We start from the raw sequence: 19,254 nt of genomic DNA on the forward strand, positions 1-19,254 counted from the left end.
GACTTTCTAGGAAGTGGTAACCCTGGGAGGGGCAGTCCTTCTATAATTGGCAAGGCCCCCATGTCAAAGCATCAAAGTACAGAAAATCAAGCACATGGTTACTCCTCTGTAACTCGAGGCGTTGAGGCTGTTGCTGAGACGAACAATGTGGGGTGCCGGTGGGGTTGTCTTTCAGTCTCCATCCAAGTTAAAGCACCTGGGTTCAAATCGCAGCTTTGAGAAATCTGTGTTTTCTCAGACAAGTTCCTGAACCCATCTGTGCCTCAGTTTCCCCATTGGCACAATGGGGGTGGTGATAAGCATATTAATCCCTCCTGGGGCTGTGGTGAAGATGAAATGGGTTAATCCAAGGCTGGCGGAGGCGCAGGAGGAGCGGGATCGGCAGCCCTGGGGGAGCGTGCCAGGGCCTGCTATAATGGGGGTGCTGAGTGCAGTGCTGGGACAGGCAGGGCTGCGGCCCAGACAGTGGGCTGAGCTCAGCGTCTGGGCCGGGTGGAAATGGCCGGGCTGGGGTTTTGGGGCCACCCTGCTGCATCTCTCCTGCTGCTCCTGCTGCTGCTGCCACCCCGGGCCCTGCCAGAAGGACCCCTGGTGTTTGTGGCTCTGGTGAGGCACCCCCGCCCCAGGCGGCCCTCAGCTCCCCCAGGGCTAGCCCTGACCGGTCCTGTCCCCAGGTGTTCCGCCACGGCGACCGGGCACCACTGGCCTCCTATCCTACGGACCCACACAAGGAGGCGGCCTCCACCCTGTGGCCACGAGGCCTGGGCCAGCTGACCAGGGTGAGAAGTGGGTGGGGGGTGAGGGTGAGGGTGGGAGGGGTGGGGAGGGGTTGGCTGAGGCTGTTCTGTCCCCAGGAGGGTGTCCGCCAGCAGCTGGAGCTGGGCCGCTTCCTGAGGAGCCGCTACGAGGCCTTCTTGAGTCCCAAGTACCGGCGGGAGGAGGTACTGCCACAGTGACCTCCACCTGGCACGCTGACCTCCCACCTTTGACCTCCACTAACTCCAACGCTTTTTGGGCCTCCACCTCTGGACTTTGAGCTCCATCAACCTGCCCTGCACTCTACCTCTAACCTCTGACCCCCAGTACACCGATAGCGCACCCTGCCTTCTGACCCCATCTCAACCCTGCCACATCTTGAGCTCTGACTCCTGACTTCATTCTCCGGCCTCCACCTGTTTTCTGAGTCCCACTGACTCCAGCCAGACCTGACCTCTGACATTTGATCCCAAACTTGGTTTCCATCTTCAACCCTTGTTGATTTAACTTGCTCTCCTGATGTCTAACCTTGGACCTCTACACTTTGTCAATTCTGACCTACCTTTCCTGTCTTCTGACATCCCCCAGTTGGAATCAGTCTTCCTAACAGCTGTTGAACATGAATGAACACTGACCCCAAGTCCTCCAAGCTGCCCTCCTAAACTTGACCTCTAACCTCCGGCCTCCACTGATTCTCATCTCCCTTTTTGACCCTCATTGACTCAACCCCCAAAATCCAACATGGCTGTCCAGCTTAGGATGCCCAACCCAACTGCTCCTGACACTGACCTCTGGACCCTTGATTCCAACTTCCAGCATCAAAGGCCACATGACTGCCAATGTCTGACCCCTACCCCAAACGGAATCTGAGGCTGATTTGCACCACAGCTGACCTCTGACTCTGACCACGACCCCCCATGAGCCCTCTCCCCACCCGGCCCCAGGTGTATGTTCGCAGCACAGACTTTGACCGCACGCTGGAGAGTGCCCAGGCCAATCTGGCTGGACTGTTTCCCGAGGCTGCTCCAGGGAGCCCCGAAGCCCAATGGAGGCCAATCCCAGTGCACACGGTGCCTGTGGCTGAGGACAAGGTCAGGGGCCAGACCGGGTGTGGTGAGGGAGGGAGTGGGTGGAGAGAGAGGGAGATGGAGTGGCTCTGGGTCTGGCTGGAGTGAGACCAGCTGAGTCCCAGCCTGTGCTGCTCTTCTGGACCTGGGAGTGACTGCGATAGACATGGCGGCTGAGGGCCCACCGGACTGGCTGTGAGACCTAAGGCATGTGGCTGTCCTCTCTGAGCCTCAGTTTTCCCCAGCTGCTGAGATTCCCCATGCGCAGCTGTCCACGGTATCATGAGCTACTGCGGGAGGCTACTGAGGCCCCCGAGTACCAGGAGGCCCTGGAGGGCTGGACGGTGAGCCGGATGGTGGCCGGGGGCGGGGAGCTGGGGACAGGCCGAGGCTCACCCAGCCCCGTGCATCTAGGGCTTCCTGACTCGCCTGGAGAACTTCACGGGGCTGTCACTGGTTGGAGAGCCGCTGCGCAGGGCATGGAAGGTTCTGGATACGCTGATGTGCCAGGTGAGCTCTGCCCCTTCCCAACCAAGGGGTCAAGGATACCTGTTTCAAATCCCAGCTTGCTACTTGCTAGCTGTGTTCCCTTAGGCATTTATTTAACCCTGTGCCTCGGTTTCCCCATCTGCGCAGGGAGGATGGCAACACTGGAACACATCTCGAGGATGCTGTGAGCATTCAAATGGGTTAATCCACGCACTGTGCTTTCAATAGTGCCTGGCACAGAGTGAGGGCCTCACCAGGGTTTGAGGCTACACATTTGGCAATTCCTCCCCACAGTCCTGCAATCAGAAAACTCTTGGAAATAGATGCTTGGTGACAAAGGTCTTTCAACAACGCAATTTTTACTTCCTGGATGGCAGGAAGGGTACTCTTACTAGCCATCCTGCCACGGGAGTACAGAAAACAAAGGAAAACACACACATTTATCCCTTAAACATTTGGGGTTGTCCTTACTGCTGTGTCTGATCTCCGTGAGCTGGAGCCAGACCTCACAATCTAAACGAAAACCCGACTGGCTAATAAACCTTTTCTAAACAGGTACACAGATATTTTGGTTAGAGTATAAGGAAACAGAACGTACTACGTGCCTGTAAGCATGGCATGTCTAACAGCTACATAGGATAGGGCTTAACAAAGCTATTAGCATGCTTATTCTTTAACAAGAAAGGAAACTTTAAAAAGGAACTTTACTTCCCACAAAACCTAAAACCTGGGCAGCGGGAGCTGACCTGCAGTGATGCAATGCTCCCTCCCTCCCTTCTTCCTTCCTTTTTTTCCCTTTCTTTCTTGAGACAGGGTCTCACTCTCTCACCCAGGGTAAAATGCAGTGGCACTATCGTAGCTCACTGCAGCCTCCATCTCTCTGGCTAAAGGAATGCTCCTGCCTCAGGTGCACACCACCATGCCTGGCTAATTAAAAAACAACACTACTTTTTTTTTTAGATGAAGTCTCGCTCTTGTTGCCCAGGCTAAAGTGCAATGGCACAGTCTCGGCTCACAGCAATCTCGCTTCCCAGGTTTAAGCGATTCTCCTGCCTCAGCCTCCTGAGTAGCTGGGATTACAGGCATGTGCCACCATGCCCAACTAATTTTGTATTTTTAATAGAGACGGAGCTTATCCACATTGGTCAGGCTGGTCTTTAACTGCTGACCTCAGGTGATCTACGCACCTCAAGTCTCTCAGTGTTGGGATTACAGGTGTGAGCCACCGCATCCAGCCAAAATTTTTTTTGTGTGTGCAGAGATGAGGTCTCCCTACGTTGCCCAGAACTCCTAGGCTCAAACAATCCTCCCACCTCAGCTTCCCCAAGTGCTGGGAGTAAAGGCGTGAGCTGCCACACCCAGCTAGTACTCTTGCTGGTCTGCTCGCTCCAGCTCATAGGAATGTTCCGAATTGCAGGGTGAAAGCAGCGATGTGTGTGACTAAGGGGGCTGCCCCAGCCCTTGCTGTGTGTGTTCCCCGCTGTGTGGTATCAGCACCATCAGACCTTTCTAAAGTCCAGAATGTCTGAGTTGTGAAACCCCTCTGGCTCCAAGAGTTTCAGATAAAGCCTTCTGGGCTGTGTAATGACAATGTCTATTATCAATAATCACGGTTGGCTGGGCACGGTGGCTCACACCTGTAATCCCAGCACTTTGGGAGGCCAAGGCAGAAAGATTACCTGAGGTCAGGAGTTCGAGACCAGTCTGATCAACATGGTAAAACGGTCTCTACTAAAAATACAAAAATTAGCTGGACATGGTAGCAGGCACCTGTAATCCCAGCTACTCAGGAGGCAAAGGTTGTGGTGAGCCAAGATCGCACCAATTCACTCCAGCCTGGGTGATGGAGCAAGGTTCCAATTTAAAAAATAAAAATAATCACTGCTGTTCAAATGATTTCCCAGCCAGATTCAGCCCATGGGGGACTCAGAAGAGCAGGGGGCAGCACAGGCCTGGGGGACCAGAGGCGAATTCGAGGGCTCAGGATGGTCCATCTCTGTCCTCCCCCTTGCCTCCCCACAGCAAGCCCATGGTCTTCCCCTACCAGCCTGGGCCTCCGCAGATGTCCTGCGGACTCTTGCCCAGATCTCAGCTTTGGATATTGGCGCCCACGTGGGCCCACCTCGGGCAGCAGAAAAGGCCCAGCTGACAGGAGGTAAGGTGTGCGGCTGGGAGGCTGGGGTGCCTTCCTCTGGGAATTCCAAGCTCTTTTTCCCCACCCTCAGGAATCCTGTTGAATGCTATCCTTGCAAACTTCTCCCGGGTCCAGCGACTGGGGCTGCCCCTCAAGATGGTCATGTACTCAGCTGTGAGTCCTTGGGAAGCAGTGCCATGTAGCACTGAGGCATAGGGAGGAGGATGACAGTAATTTGGGTGAGGAAGTCTGTGCTCCCAACGGACCTCAGCCCACTGCCTTGGGTAACCAGTATCTCCAAACCCTACTCTTGGACTACATCATTAGAAGTACAGAGTCTGGAGAGAGGGAGGTGATGTTGTGGAGTGCCCCTCTGGAAGGACAGGCTGCTTAGTCCAATCATATTGTGCGTCTATTTGAGTTATCTTTATTAAATGACCGCCTGTAACTGATGGCACCGCCTTCAGGATGAGGGAGGAGCAGGTTTGGGGAGTTGGTTCTAAGAAGCCTGGGGACATCTGGATGCACAAGCCTAGTGTTCAGGGGAAAGGAGACCTCCAGATAAGTGCCATCTCAGCCCTTGGGTCCATCTGCAGCATGACAGCACCCTGCTGGCCCTCCAGGGGGCCCTGGGTCTCTATGATGGACACACCCCTCCGTATGCTGCCTGCCTTGGCTTTGAGTTCCGGAGGCGCCTGGGGGATCCTGACGAAGATGGAGGGTGAGGACCGGGTGGTTCCAGGGAGATGGGTGGGAAAGAACCCTCAAAGCAAGGGGTAAAATGCAAGGCAGAGGGCATGGCCGGCTGGGAATTGTGTGGGATGGTTCTGGGATGAAGACAGGAGGGAATCAGGAGCCCTTTCTCTGTTTTAAGGTCAATTAACAGGGAAAGGGAGGAGGTGCCACTGTGTCCTCTCTCTCCAGGAATGTCACCGTCTCTCTCTTCTACCGTAACAACTCTGCCCACCTGCCCCTGCCTCTCAGCCTCCCTGGATGTCCGGTCCCCTGTCCACTAGGCCGCTTCCACCAGCTGACCGCTCCGGCCCGGCCTCCAGCCCATGGGGTCTCCTGCCATGGCCCCTATGAGGCTGCCATCCCCCCAGGTAACAGTGCTCTGTGCTGGGGTGGGAGTGGAGGGTCCCAAGTCCTGGAACTCACACCCATGCTCTCCCTGCAGCCCCAGTGGTGCCCGTGCTGGCAGGAGCTGTGGCTGTGCTGGTGGTGCTCAGCCTGGGGCTGGGCCTGCTGGCCTGGAGACCAGGATGCCTGCGGGCCTTTGGGGGGCCTGTGTGAGTCAGAAAGCAGGACTTCCCTATCCCCAGCTGACACTGGACCCCAACGTGTGCTCACTCACTGCTCTGACTTCTGTGACTTACTGTGCGCCTGTGTGCATGGGGACCGAGGGCTGGGTGGGTTCTCTGGCCTGAAAACCAGTGTGTGTGCATGTCTGTGGCATGAGTTCACATCATGTGCATGAAGTCTCTGCACTTAGTGCATGCACAGGTGGTTTGTCTGTGGCACACATTCAAGCACAAATGTGCACATATCTAAGTGGGAATATGTACAGGCAGGTATGCCTGCATGGCACTTGTTTTGGTAGAAACAGGGTTTGTGGCCCAGGCTGGAATACAGCGGCATGAGCATAGCTCACTGCAGCTTTGAGCTGGTCTCAAGTGATCCTGTTTCAGCCTCTATAGGTATACATCATGCCCGGCTAAATTTGTTTTCTCCGTATTTTGGTCAGGCTGGTCTCAAATTCCTGGCTCAGGCAAGCCCCCTCCTCCCAAAGCACTCGATTACAGGTGTGAGCCTCAGCGTTCAGCTGGCTTGTTTATGCATGTTTCCATACAAGCATGGGTGCAGGTGGGTATCTGAGGACATGGTGGGCCCTGTATGCACTTCCATGCAGCTCTTGTGGCAAGAGCTTGCTCAGTGAGCCTCAACGTGGGCCACATGCTCTGCAGAGATTGGGCTCACAGGAGTTTGACCCTCAAGTCTGGTTGGTGACCCTGACTAGCTCTCAATGCAACCATGAACCCGGGTGGTGTGAAGGGGACCTGGCAGCAGAGAGCTCGGAAAGGTGCACGATTCTAAGTCTGGTTTCACAGCTGGCGCCAATTTTAAGGCTGTGTGACTCTGGGCAAGTGACAAGCCTCTCAGTGTCTCATTTGGCAGAACCACGACTCTAACCCTACGGACTCTGCAACTCCCAAAATTAACTTCCTGGAGGCCAGCAAAGAGCAGGGAAAACCAGTGACACTCTGGGCTGTGAGCCATGACTTGTGCTGCAAGTGATGTGGAGGCATAGGCCAGTACTGTATCCATGACCATATGAGGCCATTTAAATTTAGGTCAAATAAAATAGCTCTCAGGTCCCAACTGTCGCACAGGCCACACATTCACCACTGCATTTATCAGATGCTGATGAGTTACCCCACACCCACTCATGCAGCAGCAGCCACTGCGGACCACCTGCACCGTGGCTGTTTAAGCCCCTGGCCCCAGGAGGGGAGGCTGTCCTCTAGTGTGGCCTGGGGCAGTGCCAGCCCCTCCCAGGCCTTGCCCCACACCCACGGTTATGTGGCACTAACCAGGGCACTTGTGTGGGGCCCAGGTGCAGTGGACACTCAGGAACAGCCACTTGGTCCCTATCAGATGGGGCAGTAGGAGGTTCAAAGCCACTCGCAGCAACCAGGACCTAAACAAGGCACAGGGTCCAGAAAGGCTGGGGGTGGAAGCTGCGACTACCTCTTCACCACACCAGGGCTACCTGCATACTCCCCTGGCCCATTTCTTCCCAGGGTCCTGAAGGCAGCCTGTCACACACTCACCCCTAGGGGGCCCCCAGATCTCCCTCACTGCCCTGCCCGGCATTCCCTAGAGGCACTGGGTGGTCACAGGGCCCCCCAAGTAGATGCCAGGGACTATGACCCCAGAAACCCTAAGGAATGAAGGTCCGTCATGCTTTCTGGCCCTGGGAGGAAGCCTGGCTGCTTCCTTGCAGGTTCATGAAAACCCAAAGTGCCAGGAAGGGCTACCTGTGGTTGTAGGCAGCTCCCACCTGGTGGCAAGTGCCACCCCTTTCCCAGCAGCCTGCTGAAAGGGCCTGTATGCATCCCCCTTGCCCCGCCATAGACCCAGCGCACCACCCGAGCCCAGTGTTAAGCACTACAGCTGGGAATGGTATATGTCTGTTGTTTAATGGGCCTGTGTGCCCAAGACCCCAGCTATGAAGCCAGAACTGCCAGGGCTTGGTGCGCCCTCACAGAACTGTCACCTGTGATCCTGGCCCCAACACACCCTAAATTCAGACTCAGAACTCAGACCAGGCAAGCCACACAGTGAAACCAGACCTATCAGAAGGGACCGGCTGCCCATAGCCAAAGCATGTTTGCCTGTAATCCCAGCACTATGAGAGGCTGAGGGGGGTGAATCACCTGAGGTCAGAAGTTTAAGACCAGCCTAGACAACATTGGTGAAACCTTGTCTCCACTAAAAATAGAAAATTAACCGGGTGTGGTATCGGGTGCCTGTAATCCCAGGTACTCCGGAGGCTGAGACAGGAGAATCACTTAAACCGAGGAGGTGGAGACTGCAGTGAGCTGAGGTCACATCACTGCACTTGGGCCTGGGCAACAAACAAAACGAACCTTACGAAAACTGAGGAAAAGCTTGAAGAGGCTTTCATCATGGGCGTGGGATCTCCCTGCTTGGCCTGGAGTGCTTTGGGGACCCATATGACAGAGGTAGGCACCCATTGTGCCCACCTACCCTGCTGCCTGGGCAGAAATGTAACATGGCACGTGATCACTCCCCCCAGGGACTCATGGTGTCTACTCACAAGGCCTGCTCCCCTCATGATGTTTGGCCAGTGACACCCACAGGGGAGGGTTTGGGCAGACACCCTTCGCTTCTGGGGCCCTTGAACATGGTGTCAGGCTGTGGCTTGCTCAAGGGACACTGAAGGGCTACACAGGGAGGGTAGTGGCCAAGGCTTTTTGCCTCCCCTACCATGTCCCGTGCTTCCTGATTGCAGCTCACACCAGGAGCAGCTCCCCCAGAACCCAGCCTCCCTGCTTTACCCCTGGAGCACCAGGCCGGGTGGTGTCTGTCCTCCAGAGCCAGGCCCAGGGCTGGCTGTGGTGCATGGGCAGCTACTTCCCACAGGTCTGGTCAGAATAGGCGGGGAGTGGTGGCTCCATCCCCAGCTTATCCACCTTCTCCTGGGCTCTCGGCTCAGCAGCCAGGTCCTGGTGCACTGGGTTGGGTCCTAGCGTGAGCTTGGTGGCCTGGCTGGCCCTGGCACAATAGAGATGAGCTTGCTGTTGGTGATGGTCTGGATCTCCAGGACAGCCTCCAGCACCATCATACCCTTGACCAGCAGGCACTGGTGCAGGCCCTGGGTAACAGGCATGTCCTTGGGCATCACTGGCTCAGGAGCAGAGGACAAGGAGGGGAGAGGAAGCTGGATGCCCCTGTCCATGGTGGGTTGGGGCTGGAATGGCAGCTCAGTGGCCTCAAAGTGCAGGGAGGTCTCCCAGTTGTCACCAGGCTATCAGAAGCCAGGTAGGCACTGCTGTGCCACTATTGCCTTCAGGGCCTTGCAGTGGTAGCTGAAGATGACACCATTGTCAGGTTGGATCAGTTCACCCAGCAGCAGGAGGAGCCCTCAAGAGCTGAGGCAGAAGACAGGGCTCCCAGCTGTATGCTGGCAGGACCCAGGAGAGCTGGCTGCAGTTCTGCCCCAAGTGCCGAGAGAGCCAGGAGCTCAGTGTCCTGCAGCACGAGCAGAACCAGCCCCAGCCCAGGTGGGTGGACGCCAGCACATTCCTAGTCATGGCTGCAGCCACGCCTAGGCAGGAAGCAGCAGAGAGCCTGGAGGGACGCTGTCAGGTGAAGGACACAGAAAAGGCACTGAGGGGAGGGGCACCGTGTCCTCTGGGGCAGTCGGAGCCCAGTGCTGGACATCATGGGGCCCCAAGTGCAGCCCTTTCAAGAACCCTGACATGGGACATCTCTCTGCAACCCAGCCCCAAACCCCATCCCAACCTGCCCACAACAGGGTTACTAAGGTTAATGAGCCCAGTGCTTAGGGCAGAACATGGCTCAGCACTTGCTGGGCACCTGTCTATGTCTGCCTTCTCCATCACCACGAATAACAGGCAGCCCCCTCCGTTCTTACCAAGTGATGGTCAGGACCTTCAGCACCTGGAGGCAGGAGGGCAGAGAGAAGGGAGGTCAGTGGGGTACAGGGCAACCAAGATACCCCCTCATCCCTCCCTAGAGCCAGAGCCTCTCAGACCCCTGGGTGTCAAAGGTCCCAGGGGGCACCATGTCCTCAGTGGCAATCGGAGCCCAGTGCTAGACATCATGGAGGCCCTGGTGCCCTCAGCCCCCTCCTGATGCAGGTTCCAGGGCTACCTGCCGTCCTGAGGGGGACATAGCAGAAGAGTGCGGAGAGATCAAGCAACAAAGTGAATGATACTTGGTCCTGGGGGTGCCAGGCCACCCCCGATCCCGCTCAGCCTGGGTGTGGCTCCTTGTATGATCTAAGCCCACTGACCTCACCACCCCCCAGCGGTGTTTCTCTGGAACATGGGACTAGAGATGCCTGTAGACAGGCGTATCTGTGGGGTTCAGTGAGAGCATGAGGTCAAACCCTTCTGCTTGGGCCTTCTGTGCCCTAACGGGACACCCCTCCATTGCCTCTGCCTGCATCTCAGGTCTGCTGCCCTGACCCAGCTCTTCCAAGCTGCTCTGACTTCACCAGAACCTTCTGTGACATGGGGAAGAGGCAGTTGCCTCTCACTGGGACCCTGGCAGGATCTGTTCAGTTGATTCTCTGCAAACAGCAACACTGTGGGTGCTCCTTCAGTGCCAGCTGCTGTTTAACAGCGACAGAAACACTAAAAGCTCCATTTTACATAGAAATGTGCTGTCCAAAGAGGGGGACCTTGTTTAAACTAACCAAGAAGAATTAAAAACCCAGCTCCCAGTCACAAACTGGCCACACGCCAGGTCCAAGAGCCACCTGTGGCCAGTGGCAGCCAGACTAGACAAGGCGCAGAACATTTCCATCTGGACGGTCCTATGGAGAGCGCTGGTCTAGAATCCAGAGGCTACACGTCCCGTCTTTCCTATCCCGTGCCAGATCGCTCCTCTCACCTCTCTCACATCCCTACCCAACTGGCACCCACCCCACTCCTTATGTCCCCTCGAAGCCAGCCATGATAAATGCTCAGCCCCATTCACTATCCCACAGAGGATTAAGAGCACAGGACCCTCAGAAAGATACTCAGGAGAGCTGAAATCCCAGCCAACCCTCCTCAGCTTCCTTGACAAAAACAGGTGAAAACTCTAAGAACCCAAAGAACACACTTCAGTTCTCTTTTACTGTGGCCACTGTTCTCCCAGCTCCTGAAATCTAAGAAACAAATGAAAATCCTCCCAGAGCTGAGAACATGTTTTGTTTTGTTTTGTTTTTTGAGACAGAGTTTCACTGTTGTTACCTAGACTGGAGTGCAATGGCACAATCTCGGCTCACGGCAACCTCCGCCTTCTGTGTTCAAGCAATTCTTCTGCCTCAGCCTCCCGAGTAGCTGGGACTGCAGGCGCGCACCACCATGCCCAGCTAATTTTTGTATTTTTAGTAGAGGCGGGGTTTCACCTTGTTGACCAGATGGTCTCGATCTCTTGACCTCGTGATCCACCCGCCTCGGCCTCCCAAAGTGCTGGGACTACAGGTGTGAGCCACCGCGCCCGGCCAAACACTTCTTTTCCAGTAAAAGACACCACACCCCAACACTTTTCTAATGACTTTGCTCTCTGAAACAATTCTGATAACTCCTGTTAATTTTTATTGTGAAAATAAGGATTCCTTGAATTGTATCAGTTTATATATAAACACTGGGGCTAAGCTTTGCTTAACGCATCGCATTCAGCCTACAAAACCCATGATGCGGATGTGACAGGATCACCTGAGTCACTGTTTGCCACTGCTGAGTTTTGACATGTTTCTGATTAGTCCTTTCCCCTGAAACAAATGCCTTTTTCCTTCAGTCCATGCATTCCTCCTCTTATTGAAGCCCTACCTTTGGAAGACAGAAAGCACTACTGCCCTGGGCCATCTGCTGGGTGCCTGTTCCACAGACAGAGCAGTGAGGCGCAGGAGCGGTGGCCTGGAGAATGTGTCCAAGCCTGTGAATAGGAGCTGGGATTTGGATCCAGGCCTGCCTGCCTGCCTCGTTTTCCACAGCTATGAGAATTTTTTTTTTTTGAGATGGAATTTCATTCTTGTTGCCCAAGCTGGAGTGCAATGTCACGATCTCAGCTCACTGCAACCTCCACCTCCCGGATTCAAGAGATTCTCCTGCCTCAGCTTCCTGAGTAGCTGGAATTAGAGTTATGTACCCACCATGTCCAGCTAATTTTTGTATTTTTCATAGAGATGAGTTTTCACAATGTTGGCCAGGCTGGTCTTAACTCCTGACCTCAGGTGATCCACCCACCTCGGCCTCCCAAAGTGCTAGGATTACAGGTGTGAGCCACCACGCCCAGCCTGACATGGCTTTTGTATGTAAACCCTGAGTACAATCGTTGGCACACAAATCAGTCCCCAGAGGTACGGTGAGATATTTCAAACCTAGACAGTGAGACATTTCAAACCAGGTGAATCAAGGAGCAGGAGTAAGGTTCTTACCTTGCTGGGCAGTGGATGGTCCTCAGCTGGAAGCTACACCTGTAACAGAAAGACAGTGAGGCTGGGGAAGGAAACAGTCTGCAGGTCCATGAGCCATTAAAACTGGGGCCCCTCAGACCCCCAGGTGTCAAAGGTCCTGGGGTGCACTGTGTCCTCAGGGGTGATCAGAGCCCAGTGCTGGACATCATGGGAGCCCCAGCCCCTCTACAACCAGGCCTGAGGTGACTTACCTTCAGGGACAGAGGCCAAGCTTAAAGTGTAGGAAACGCAAAACCCATCCAGAGGTAAGAAGGACCAGTTTTGCTCATGGAGACACAAAGATGCCCCAACCTCCCATGTCACAAGCCCTCAGGGTACTGTCCTCATGGGATGGGTAGGACCCCAAATGCACTACATAAAGATGTCCCCGGTATCCACCCCCTACCCTTTGCAGATTTCTGTAGCACTGGCTATACCTGCTGGTAACCCATAAACAACGAAAGCTGCCAAGACACAAATCCCCTGGATGAATTTACTGAGAGAAGGGAGGAGGAAGGTGTAAAGTATATTGCCGAGTTAAAATGAGGAAACTGAGGCCAGTATAAGAAAAATGAAAAGCCAATTTATTCAGCTCCCAGGCGAGGTTCTATGGTCCGGGAAGGGGCCAGAGAAGTCGCGTCTGACTTCTCAGGCATAGGGTTTTATAGGGAGTGGAGGTAATTGATTGGTTACTAGGGAAACAAAGCAAAGACAACTTCATTGGTTATAGGGAGACAGAGCGCAGACGGGGTGAGGTGCTATTGATAGACAGGTGGGACTACTGGTAAGTGGGCTGGCTGGGGACGTACGGGGCAGGCTGCTACTGGGCAAGTTTTGGCGAGGTCTTTTCGGTGGCGGGCTGGGATTGAGTGCATAGTTTTGTGCCATGTGTAGATCTGGGTGCGGTATGCAGAGGTGGGTGTGCAGAACCCACGTGGAGAGGCCAGATGCCGAGTAATGCTCTCAGAATGATGACATAGTTATCAGGCGTGGAGAGGGATGGGTGTGTCCATTTAGCTCCAAATGTTGGGAGGTACTCTCCTAGCTGAGTTAGAAGGGGCCTGTTTTGCAGGAGAAAAGGGAGTCCATACATTAACTCAAATGGGCTGAGGAAGGAGGATGCTTTTGGGCTGGCTCCGATGCAGGCTAGGAGTATGAGCAGAAGGGAGGGCCGGGGTTGCTGGACTTCAAGAGTGAGTTTGGTTAACTGAGTTTTAAGGATCCCATTTGGCCTTTCAACTTTTCCTAATGACTGGGGTCGGTGTGGGATATGGAGGCGCCACTGGATGCCGAGGGACTGAGACTTGTTGGGCGATTTGGGAGGTGAAGCTAGGGCCGTTGTCTGACTGGAGCGCAGAAGACCAAATCTAGGGATGATTACTGTTAAAAGGATTGGGGAGACTTCTGCAGCTTTTTCTGAGGTGGGAAATGCTTCTACCCACCCAGAGGTGTCTGTAAGAGTAAGAAGAAACTTCATTTTCTCGACAGGAGGCATGTGGGTAAAGTCTATTTGTTGGCTTCCCCTGGGAGTGTTCCTCTGTGCTGATGTGTAGTGAAAGGAGGACAGCAGAGGGCCCCCTGAGAGGAAGTGACAGAGCATATATGACAGTTTGAGGTTATATCCTTGAGTGAGGTAAATATGGGGGGGAAGAGAAGTAAGGGTGAAGGAGGAGGTACGGGGGCATGCACAGATATGGAAGGATGGGTAAAGAGATGTTAGAATTTCTGTGGCTCACTCTTGAGGGAGGATGAGTTTTTGATCTTTGACTATCCAGTTTCCCTGGAAAGAGGTTCCTTGTAGCAGTGAAGGCTTTTCAGGGGGAGAATACGGGGGTTGGACTGTAGGGGTAATGACAAGAGGGGCAGGGGTAGGAGAAAGGGAGGCTTTTTTTGCTGCCTGGTCGGCCTTTCTGTTCCCTCTTGAATTTTCATCTGATCCTGTTTGATGTCCTCAACAATGTGTAACTCCTGCTTTAACTGGGAGGTGTGCAGCCTGAAGGAGTTGGTAAATAAGGGGGCCATTAGTGATGGGGGTCCCTTTGGCAGTAAGAAGCCCTCTTTCTTGCCAGATGACAGCACAGATATTAAGAATGTGATAGGCATATTTGGTGACGCGTTTGCCTTTGGAAAGGGTTAGGGCCCTGGTGAGAACCATGAGTTATGCCTTTTGGGAGGAGGTTCCAGAGGGTAAGCGTTTAGCTTCAATTACTTGGTCAAGAGTGACAAGTGCATACCTAGCAATTCTATGGGAGCCGACTAACTTGGAAGAGCAGCCATCTATAAATAACTGGTCATCAGAATTAGGGAGAGGTTCATGGGAGATATTAGGGAAAAGAGGCTGTAGGTGATCAAGGATTTTGGTACAGGAATGGGTGGGAGGAGAAGATGATACTGGGAGCAGAGATGCAGGTTTGAGGGGAGCACTTCTGGAGAGGTGGAACTCAGGGTTTTCAAGAAAGGGGAAGGGGAAAGGGTACTCAGTGCTTGGGAGGAGAGGAGATCCTGTAGATTATGTGGGCTGTGAACGGGTGTCTTGATTGAATGTTAGTTTTTTGCTTTCTGAGGCTAGGGTGGCAGCTGCTGCTAGAGCTGAGGCAGATCAGCCACCCTGGGGCAGTGCTGTCTAGTTTAGAGAGGTAAGCTCTGGGAGTGAAGGAGGGAGCACTTCCTTTTTGTTAGCCAAGGATGCCAAGGCTATTCCATGGTTTTCAGCTATGTAGAGAGTGAACAGCTGAGAGATGTCAGGCAAAGATAGAGCAGGAGCAGTGACAAGGGTGATTTCAGTTTGTGGAAGCTTGGGATTACATTGTGTGAAGGGTGTAGGGGCTCATTTAGAGGGCCTTTGGCTGCTTCACAGAGAGGGTGAGCTGGGAGGGCAAAATTGGGAATCCATATTCTGAAGAAACCTGCTAGTCCTAAAAAAGAAAGGATTTCATTCTTAGGGGAGGGTGGAGGTAGGCTCTCTGTTAATGCTGCCCGTGCCGGGGTCATGGCTCTGGCCCCAGGGAAAAGTTGGACCCCTAAGTAAATCATGGTTGGGGTGGAGAGTTGTGTCTCAGAGCAGGAGACAACTCTACATCCTTTCCTAGCAAGGAAGTTTAGGAGGGTAATGGTGACTCCTCTAGGGAGGGTCTACAGAGGAGGAGATCATCTACATACTGAAGGAGCTGGCTAGGGGAAAGGTTTAGGGAGGTGAGGTCCTGAGCTAGAGCTTGTCCAAAGAAGTGGGGACTATCTCTAAAGACGAGAGGGAGGACTGTCCAAGTAAGTTGTGACTAGAGGGTTCAGGGTCAGTACTGGTGAGAGCAAAAAGATTCTGGGAGTCAGGATTTCCGGAAACAGTGAAAAAGGCATCTTTTAGATTGATGGCAGTGTAGTGGGTTGTGTTGCAAGACGTAAGGGAAAGGAGTGTATAAGGGCTGGGAACTACTGGATGGATGGGAAAGACTACCTGATTGACAGCCTGGAGATCTTGGACTAGTCTATAACAACCGTCTGCTTTTTTGAAAGGAAGGATGGGGGTACTATATGGAGAACGGGTTGGTCTAAGAAGACCATGCATGAGGAGTTTGTTTACAGTGGGCTGTAAGCCTTGATGAGTTAGTGAGACAGAATACTGGGGATGTTAGGAAATTTGGAGGGCTCTTTTAGCTGGATTTTGATGGGATCATGGTGAGCTGCTAGGGAAGGGGTGGGAATATCCCAAACTGTTAGATTAACAAGAGAAATGGGGAGTGGATACCGGGGAGAGGGGTCAAGAGCTAGCGCAGTAGTGGAGAGGAGGAATCTGGTTGTGGGGAACAGGTGATGGAAGCTGTGAATTTGGTTAGAAGGTCCCTGCCTAGGATGGGACAATGTAGGACAACAAGGCATGATTAGGAATGAGGGTGAGAAAATGGTATCAAATAGGGAACAAGAGATCTGGTGGCGCGTGGGCGCGAGATGAGTCAGTCAACCCCCACAACTGAGACCCGAGAGGGATGAATTGGTCCTGAGAATTCAGGCAAAGCAGAGTAGGAGGCCCCAGTACCGCTTAAGAGAGAGACTGGCTTACCTGATACTAGTAAAGGTACCCAGGGCTCCAATGCAGTTGATAGCAGATGGTGCCAGGGCCCCGGGCCTCGTTAGTCTTCAGCAGCTAGGCCAAGGAGGTGTGGGAGTACAAGCAAGTCTTCACTTTCCGTCTTCCTGAAGGGTGGTAGCTTTGGGAGGCAGGCTATTCTGTTGAGAGAACAGTCAGACTTTCAGTGGCCTGTCTGCTGGCAGACCAAGCAAGGGCTTTTCGGCACTTGTGGGTTAAGACATGCTCATGCCCCGGGGCTTTCATTGCTGCACTTAAAACAAGGCCAAGGAGGGTTACTGCTCTGGAGTCTTTTGTGCCCTGGGGTACTATGGTTAGGTTGATGGATAGCTGCTGCAAGAAGCTGGTATTTTGCATGCTTTCTTCGGGCTTTACTGAATCTATTTTGCTCATCCTTTTTAGGGAACCAGCCCATCACACTCACAGGTACCCTGAGTTCAGGGGCGACAAAGGAATGAGAAAAAGACAGATCAAGAGAGAAAGTGGGACCAGGGGGCCATCACTCATTACTGGAGGAGACAATGAAGGCCCCAAGCTTTGATTATAATCAGTTTGATCTACAGGGTAAGGGTGGAGTGATGGTGGAGTGAATCAGTGCGCTGGAACTGGTGTGTCATTCTAACGACTGATAACGGTGGCAGTTTCAGGAGTTTCACAAAACAAGAACATGTGGTTATCTTTTAGCTTATTATCTATGTACATGGACCTTACAAGGAGCCTACAAATCTGTCTATATCACAGTGCTATGAAGGGGTTTTACATCCTTGAGCACAACGTTCATGGTAACAGAGCCTAGGTTACCCTGCACTGGAACATGAGGCGTGAAGAGGCCTTCTGCAGTTTCTTTCCTTGTTTATGCATTACTCAGAACCAATTTATACAGTCACTCTCTAAGTCCTTTCTCCTTTGCTGCTTTTCCTGACAATCCTTGTTATTGAAGACTTTGAAAGCCAGGTTAAGGAGGTCTTCCTGTGGGATTTGAGGATCATCCTCAACCTTTTGTGTCAGATGTCAGGGGCAGATTGGGAGATCAAATGGGTATTAAGAATAATTCCTTCTGGGGAGGCAGGGTCGACACAGGCATATTTTTTTGGAGAGCCTCTGTAAGGTGGGAAAGGAATTGGGCAGGGTTTTCATCTGCTTTTTGGGAAATTTCTTTGAGGTTTTCAAACTTTACAGCCTTATGGGCAGCTTTGTTAAGGCCTGCAATGAGGCAAGTGATCACATAGTTAGAGATGCCCAGCCAGGCAGGGTCTGTGGATTGGTACTCCCAGGAAGGCTCTTGGGTGGTGGTGGGAGGGTGATAGCAGCGACTCCTAAGGGCTTAGCAGGATCTAGGATCTTGCCAATGAAGATCTTCGACTTCTAAGGGCTTAGTAGGATCTAGGATCTTGCCAATGAAGATCTTCAGCATGTGCCTGGGCTGTAGCCACACTCCTTCCTTCTATTCCGGAAGGAGGACAGAAGAGAGGATAATATAGAGATCACGCCCAGTTCATAAGACTGGGTGAGTTATTTAAATTATCTGATGTAAGTATCAGGATTGGAGGACCCCAGACGTTTTTCAATCTGGGAGAGCTCTGAGAGGGAGAAGCAGACACGGACACGGACAATCCCTTTGGCCCCTGCTATCTCTGGGAGGGGAAGCAAGGGAGATGGTTGCTGGGCATGTTGGGCTCCAGAGCGGGTAAGGGGTGGAGACGGGGAGGACTCAAGACTCAGAAGCAGGGTGGTTGGGGGAGAGGGGAAGGGTTAGAGCCAGAGCAGGAGCAGAACATCATGGTCCTCCATCATGATGATGTCGAGCAGAAAGAAAATCGGCAGGGTTAAAGAGGAGTCATCCTGTGACTTTTATGCTGGCAGTTAAATGAAAAACAGGAATTTACAAGAATGTGTAACTAAGGTTTGTTCACGTTTCCCATGACTTCCCCTGTTCTGCCCAGATGGGTGGAATTAGGGTTTGCTTAACGTAGCATGTCTGGCAACCTTGCTGTGGCGCCTAGATAAGTTTAGGAATGCAGCTGCAGAGCATTCAGGGTAAGGGTCGGCTGCATCGCGGGGTTTCCTGGGGCAGCTTGTCCAGGAAACCGATGTTCAAGACCTTAAAGGACCTAAGCAAAAAACTAATGTCAACAAAACTCTCGCACGTGGCACGGTAAGAATGACTCCTACAAGTAAGCAAAGGCCGCGTGTGCTTTCTTCTATGTCCACTCCTACGTGATTCTCAAAAAAAAAACCCGACTGCCACTTCCTTGCTAACTCGATACCCCGTCTTTGTCCCTACGGAACCCACCCGAACACCGCCTCCCCTAGTCTTTGTTCTAGGTTGCACAAAAATGCCAGCCGTCCAGAACTTTAAAAACAAGGGCCAACTCCTCAGGAAGCATCTGTAGGTTGCACGGGGGTGGAAAACCTCGGAAATAACTGAATGTCACCTCTCCCCGCGCCCACCGCTCTCCCCTAATCAAACGGACAAGATGGCGGAGGCCCGCGGCGTGCGGGCAGCGAAAGGGGCTAGACCCGCCGCGGGACAGACGGAGGAAAGTCCTCCCCGGCATCCCTGCTCGCTCCAGCTGCAGGAATCACTGGCTCCCAAGCGCCCCTAATAGCCACCACCATCCCCGCAGGCAACTCCTAGACTCGCCCCGGAGCGCGCTCTGTGGGTCCTTGCAAAGGCCTTGACGCTGCCCACGCAACTATATGACTACTACCGTTGCAGTCTCGAGACCTTCAGGACAAGTGCGTCCTTCATCCCAACGCCCAGCCACACAGATCGAGACAAAGAAACTCACCACAGCATTTCTCTCCCCAAAGCGTGCTTGGGTCGCAGCACGCGCCGCTTTATAGTGCGCGCCGCTGTCAAGGTTGGTCCTCGGCGCCAGCCCGCGCTCCGCCCGAGGCGTCCAATACACGCGCCTGTGTGGGAAACTCCGCTTTAGTGCTTAGGATTATTACATGCTCCCGCTAATATCTTCCTGAAAAAGCGAAGAAGAGGCGTTGTCTCTGGGGC

At 53.3% G+C, this 19,254-nt stretch overlaps 1 protein-coding gene and 4 non-coding genes across 6 annotated transcripts; 1 reads left to right on the plus strand and 4 right to left on the minus strand.

Annotated features, from left to right (window-relative positions):
* Window positions 1-498: 498 nt before the first annotated feature.
* Window positions 499-5,739, plus strand: ACP4 (acid phosphatase 4). Its single transcript, XM_035286297.3, has 11 exons — window positions 499-606; window positions 675-779; window positions 855-941; window positions 1,701-1,847; window positions 2,069-2,167; window positions 2,238-2,333; window positions 4,335-4,467; window positions 4,538-4,620; window positions 5,043-5,167; window positions 5,371-5,549; window positions 5,624-5,739. The coding sequence occupies exons 1-11, from the start codon at window positions 499-501 to the stop codon at window positions 5,737-5,739; spliced, it is 1,278 nt and encodes a 425-aa protein (XP_035142188.1).
* Window positions 2,655-19,124, minus strand: LOC100399913 (uncharacterized). 2 transcript variants are annotated; one of them, XR_008478631.2, is made up of 5 exons: window positions 19,037-19,124; window positions 16,218-16,384; window positions 12,146-12,184; window positions 9,629-9,654; window positions 2,655-9,332 (listed from the first exon to the last, which is right to left on the minus strand). It is a non-coding gene; the product is annotated as an uncharacterized LOC100399913 (transcript). The 2 variants fall into 2 exon arrangements; XR_004738284.3 differs by having other exon boundaries at window positions 2,655-9,654.
* On the minus strand, window positions 9,355-9,425 carry LOC118150380 (small nucleolar RNA SNORD88). The gene has a single exon (XR_004738487.1). It is a non-coding gene; the product is annotated as a small nucleolar RNA SNORD88 (small nucleolar RNA).
* On the minus strand, window positions 9,736-9,826 carry LOC118150379 (small nucleolar RNA SNORD88). Its single transcript, XR_004738486.1, has one exon. It is a non-coding gene; the product is annotated as a small nucleolar RNA SNORD88 (small nucleolar RNA).
* Window positions 12,251-12,341, minus strand: LOC118150378 (small nucleolar RNA SNORD88). The gene has a single exon (XR_004738485.1). It is a non-coding gene; the product is annotated as a small nucleolar RNA SNORD88 (small nucleolar RNA).
* Window positions 19,125-19,254: the final 130 nt, after the last annotated feature.

Source organism: Callithrix jacchus, chromosome 22, assembly GCF_049354715.1.
Source record: "Callithrix jacchus isolate 240 chromosome 22, calJac240_pri, whole genome shotgun sequence".
Classification (NCBI taxonomy): domain Eukaryota; kingdom Metazoa; phylum Chordata; class Mammalia; order Primates; family Cebidae; genus Callithrix; species Callithrix jacchus.

Bases quoted from the DNA above. Each gene is read 5' to 3' on its own strand.
- ACP4 (XM_035286297.3), top strand. From the start codon at position 499: ATGGCCGGGCTGGGGTTTTGGGGCCACCCTGCTGCATCTCTCCTGCTG. The intron at 607-674 runs GTGAGGCACCCC...TCCTGTCCCCAG, and splicing joins CCCTGGTGTTTGTGGCTCTG to GTGTTCCGCCACGGCGACCG. The intron at 4,468-4,537 runs GTAAGGTGTGCG...CCCCACCCTCAG, and splicing joins AAAGGCCCAGCTGACAGGAG to GAATCCTGTTGAATGCTATC.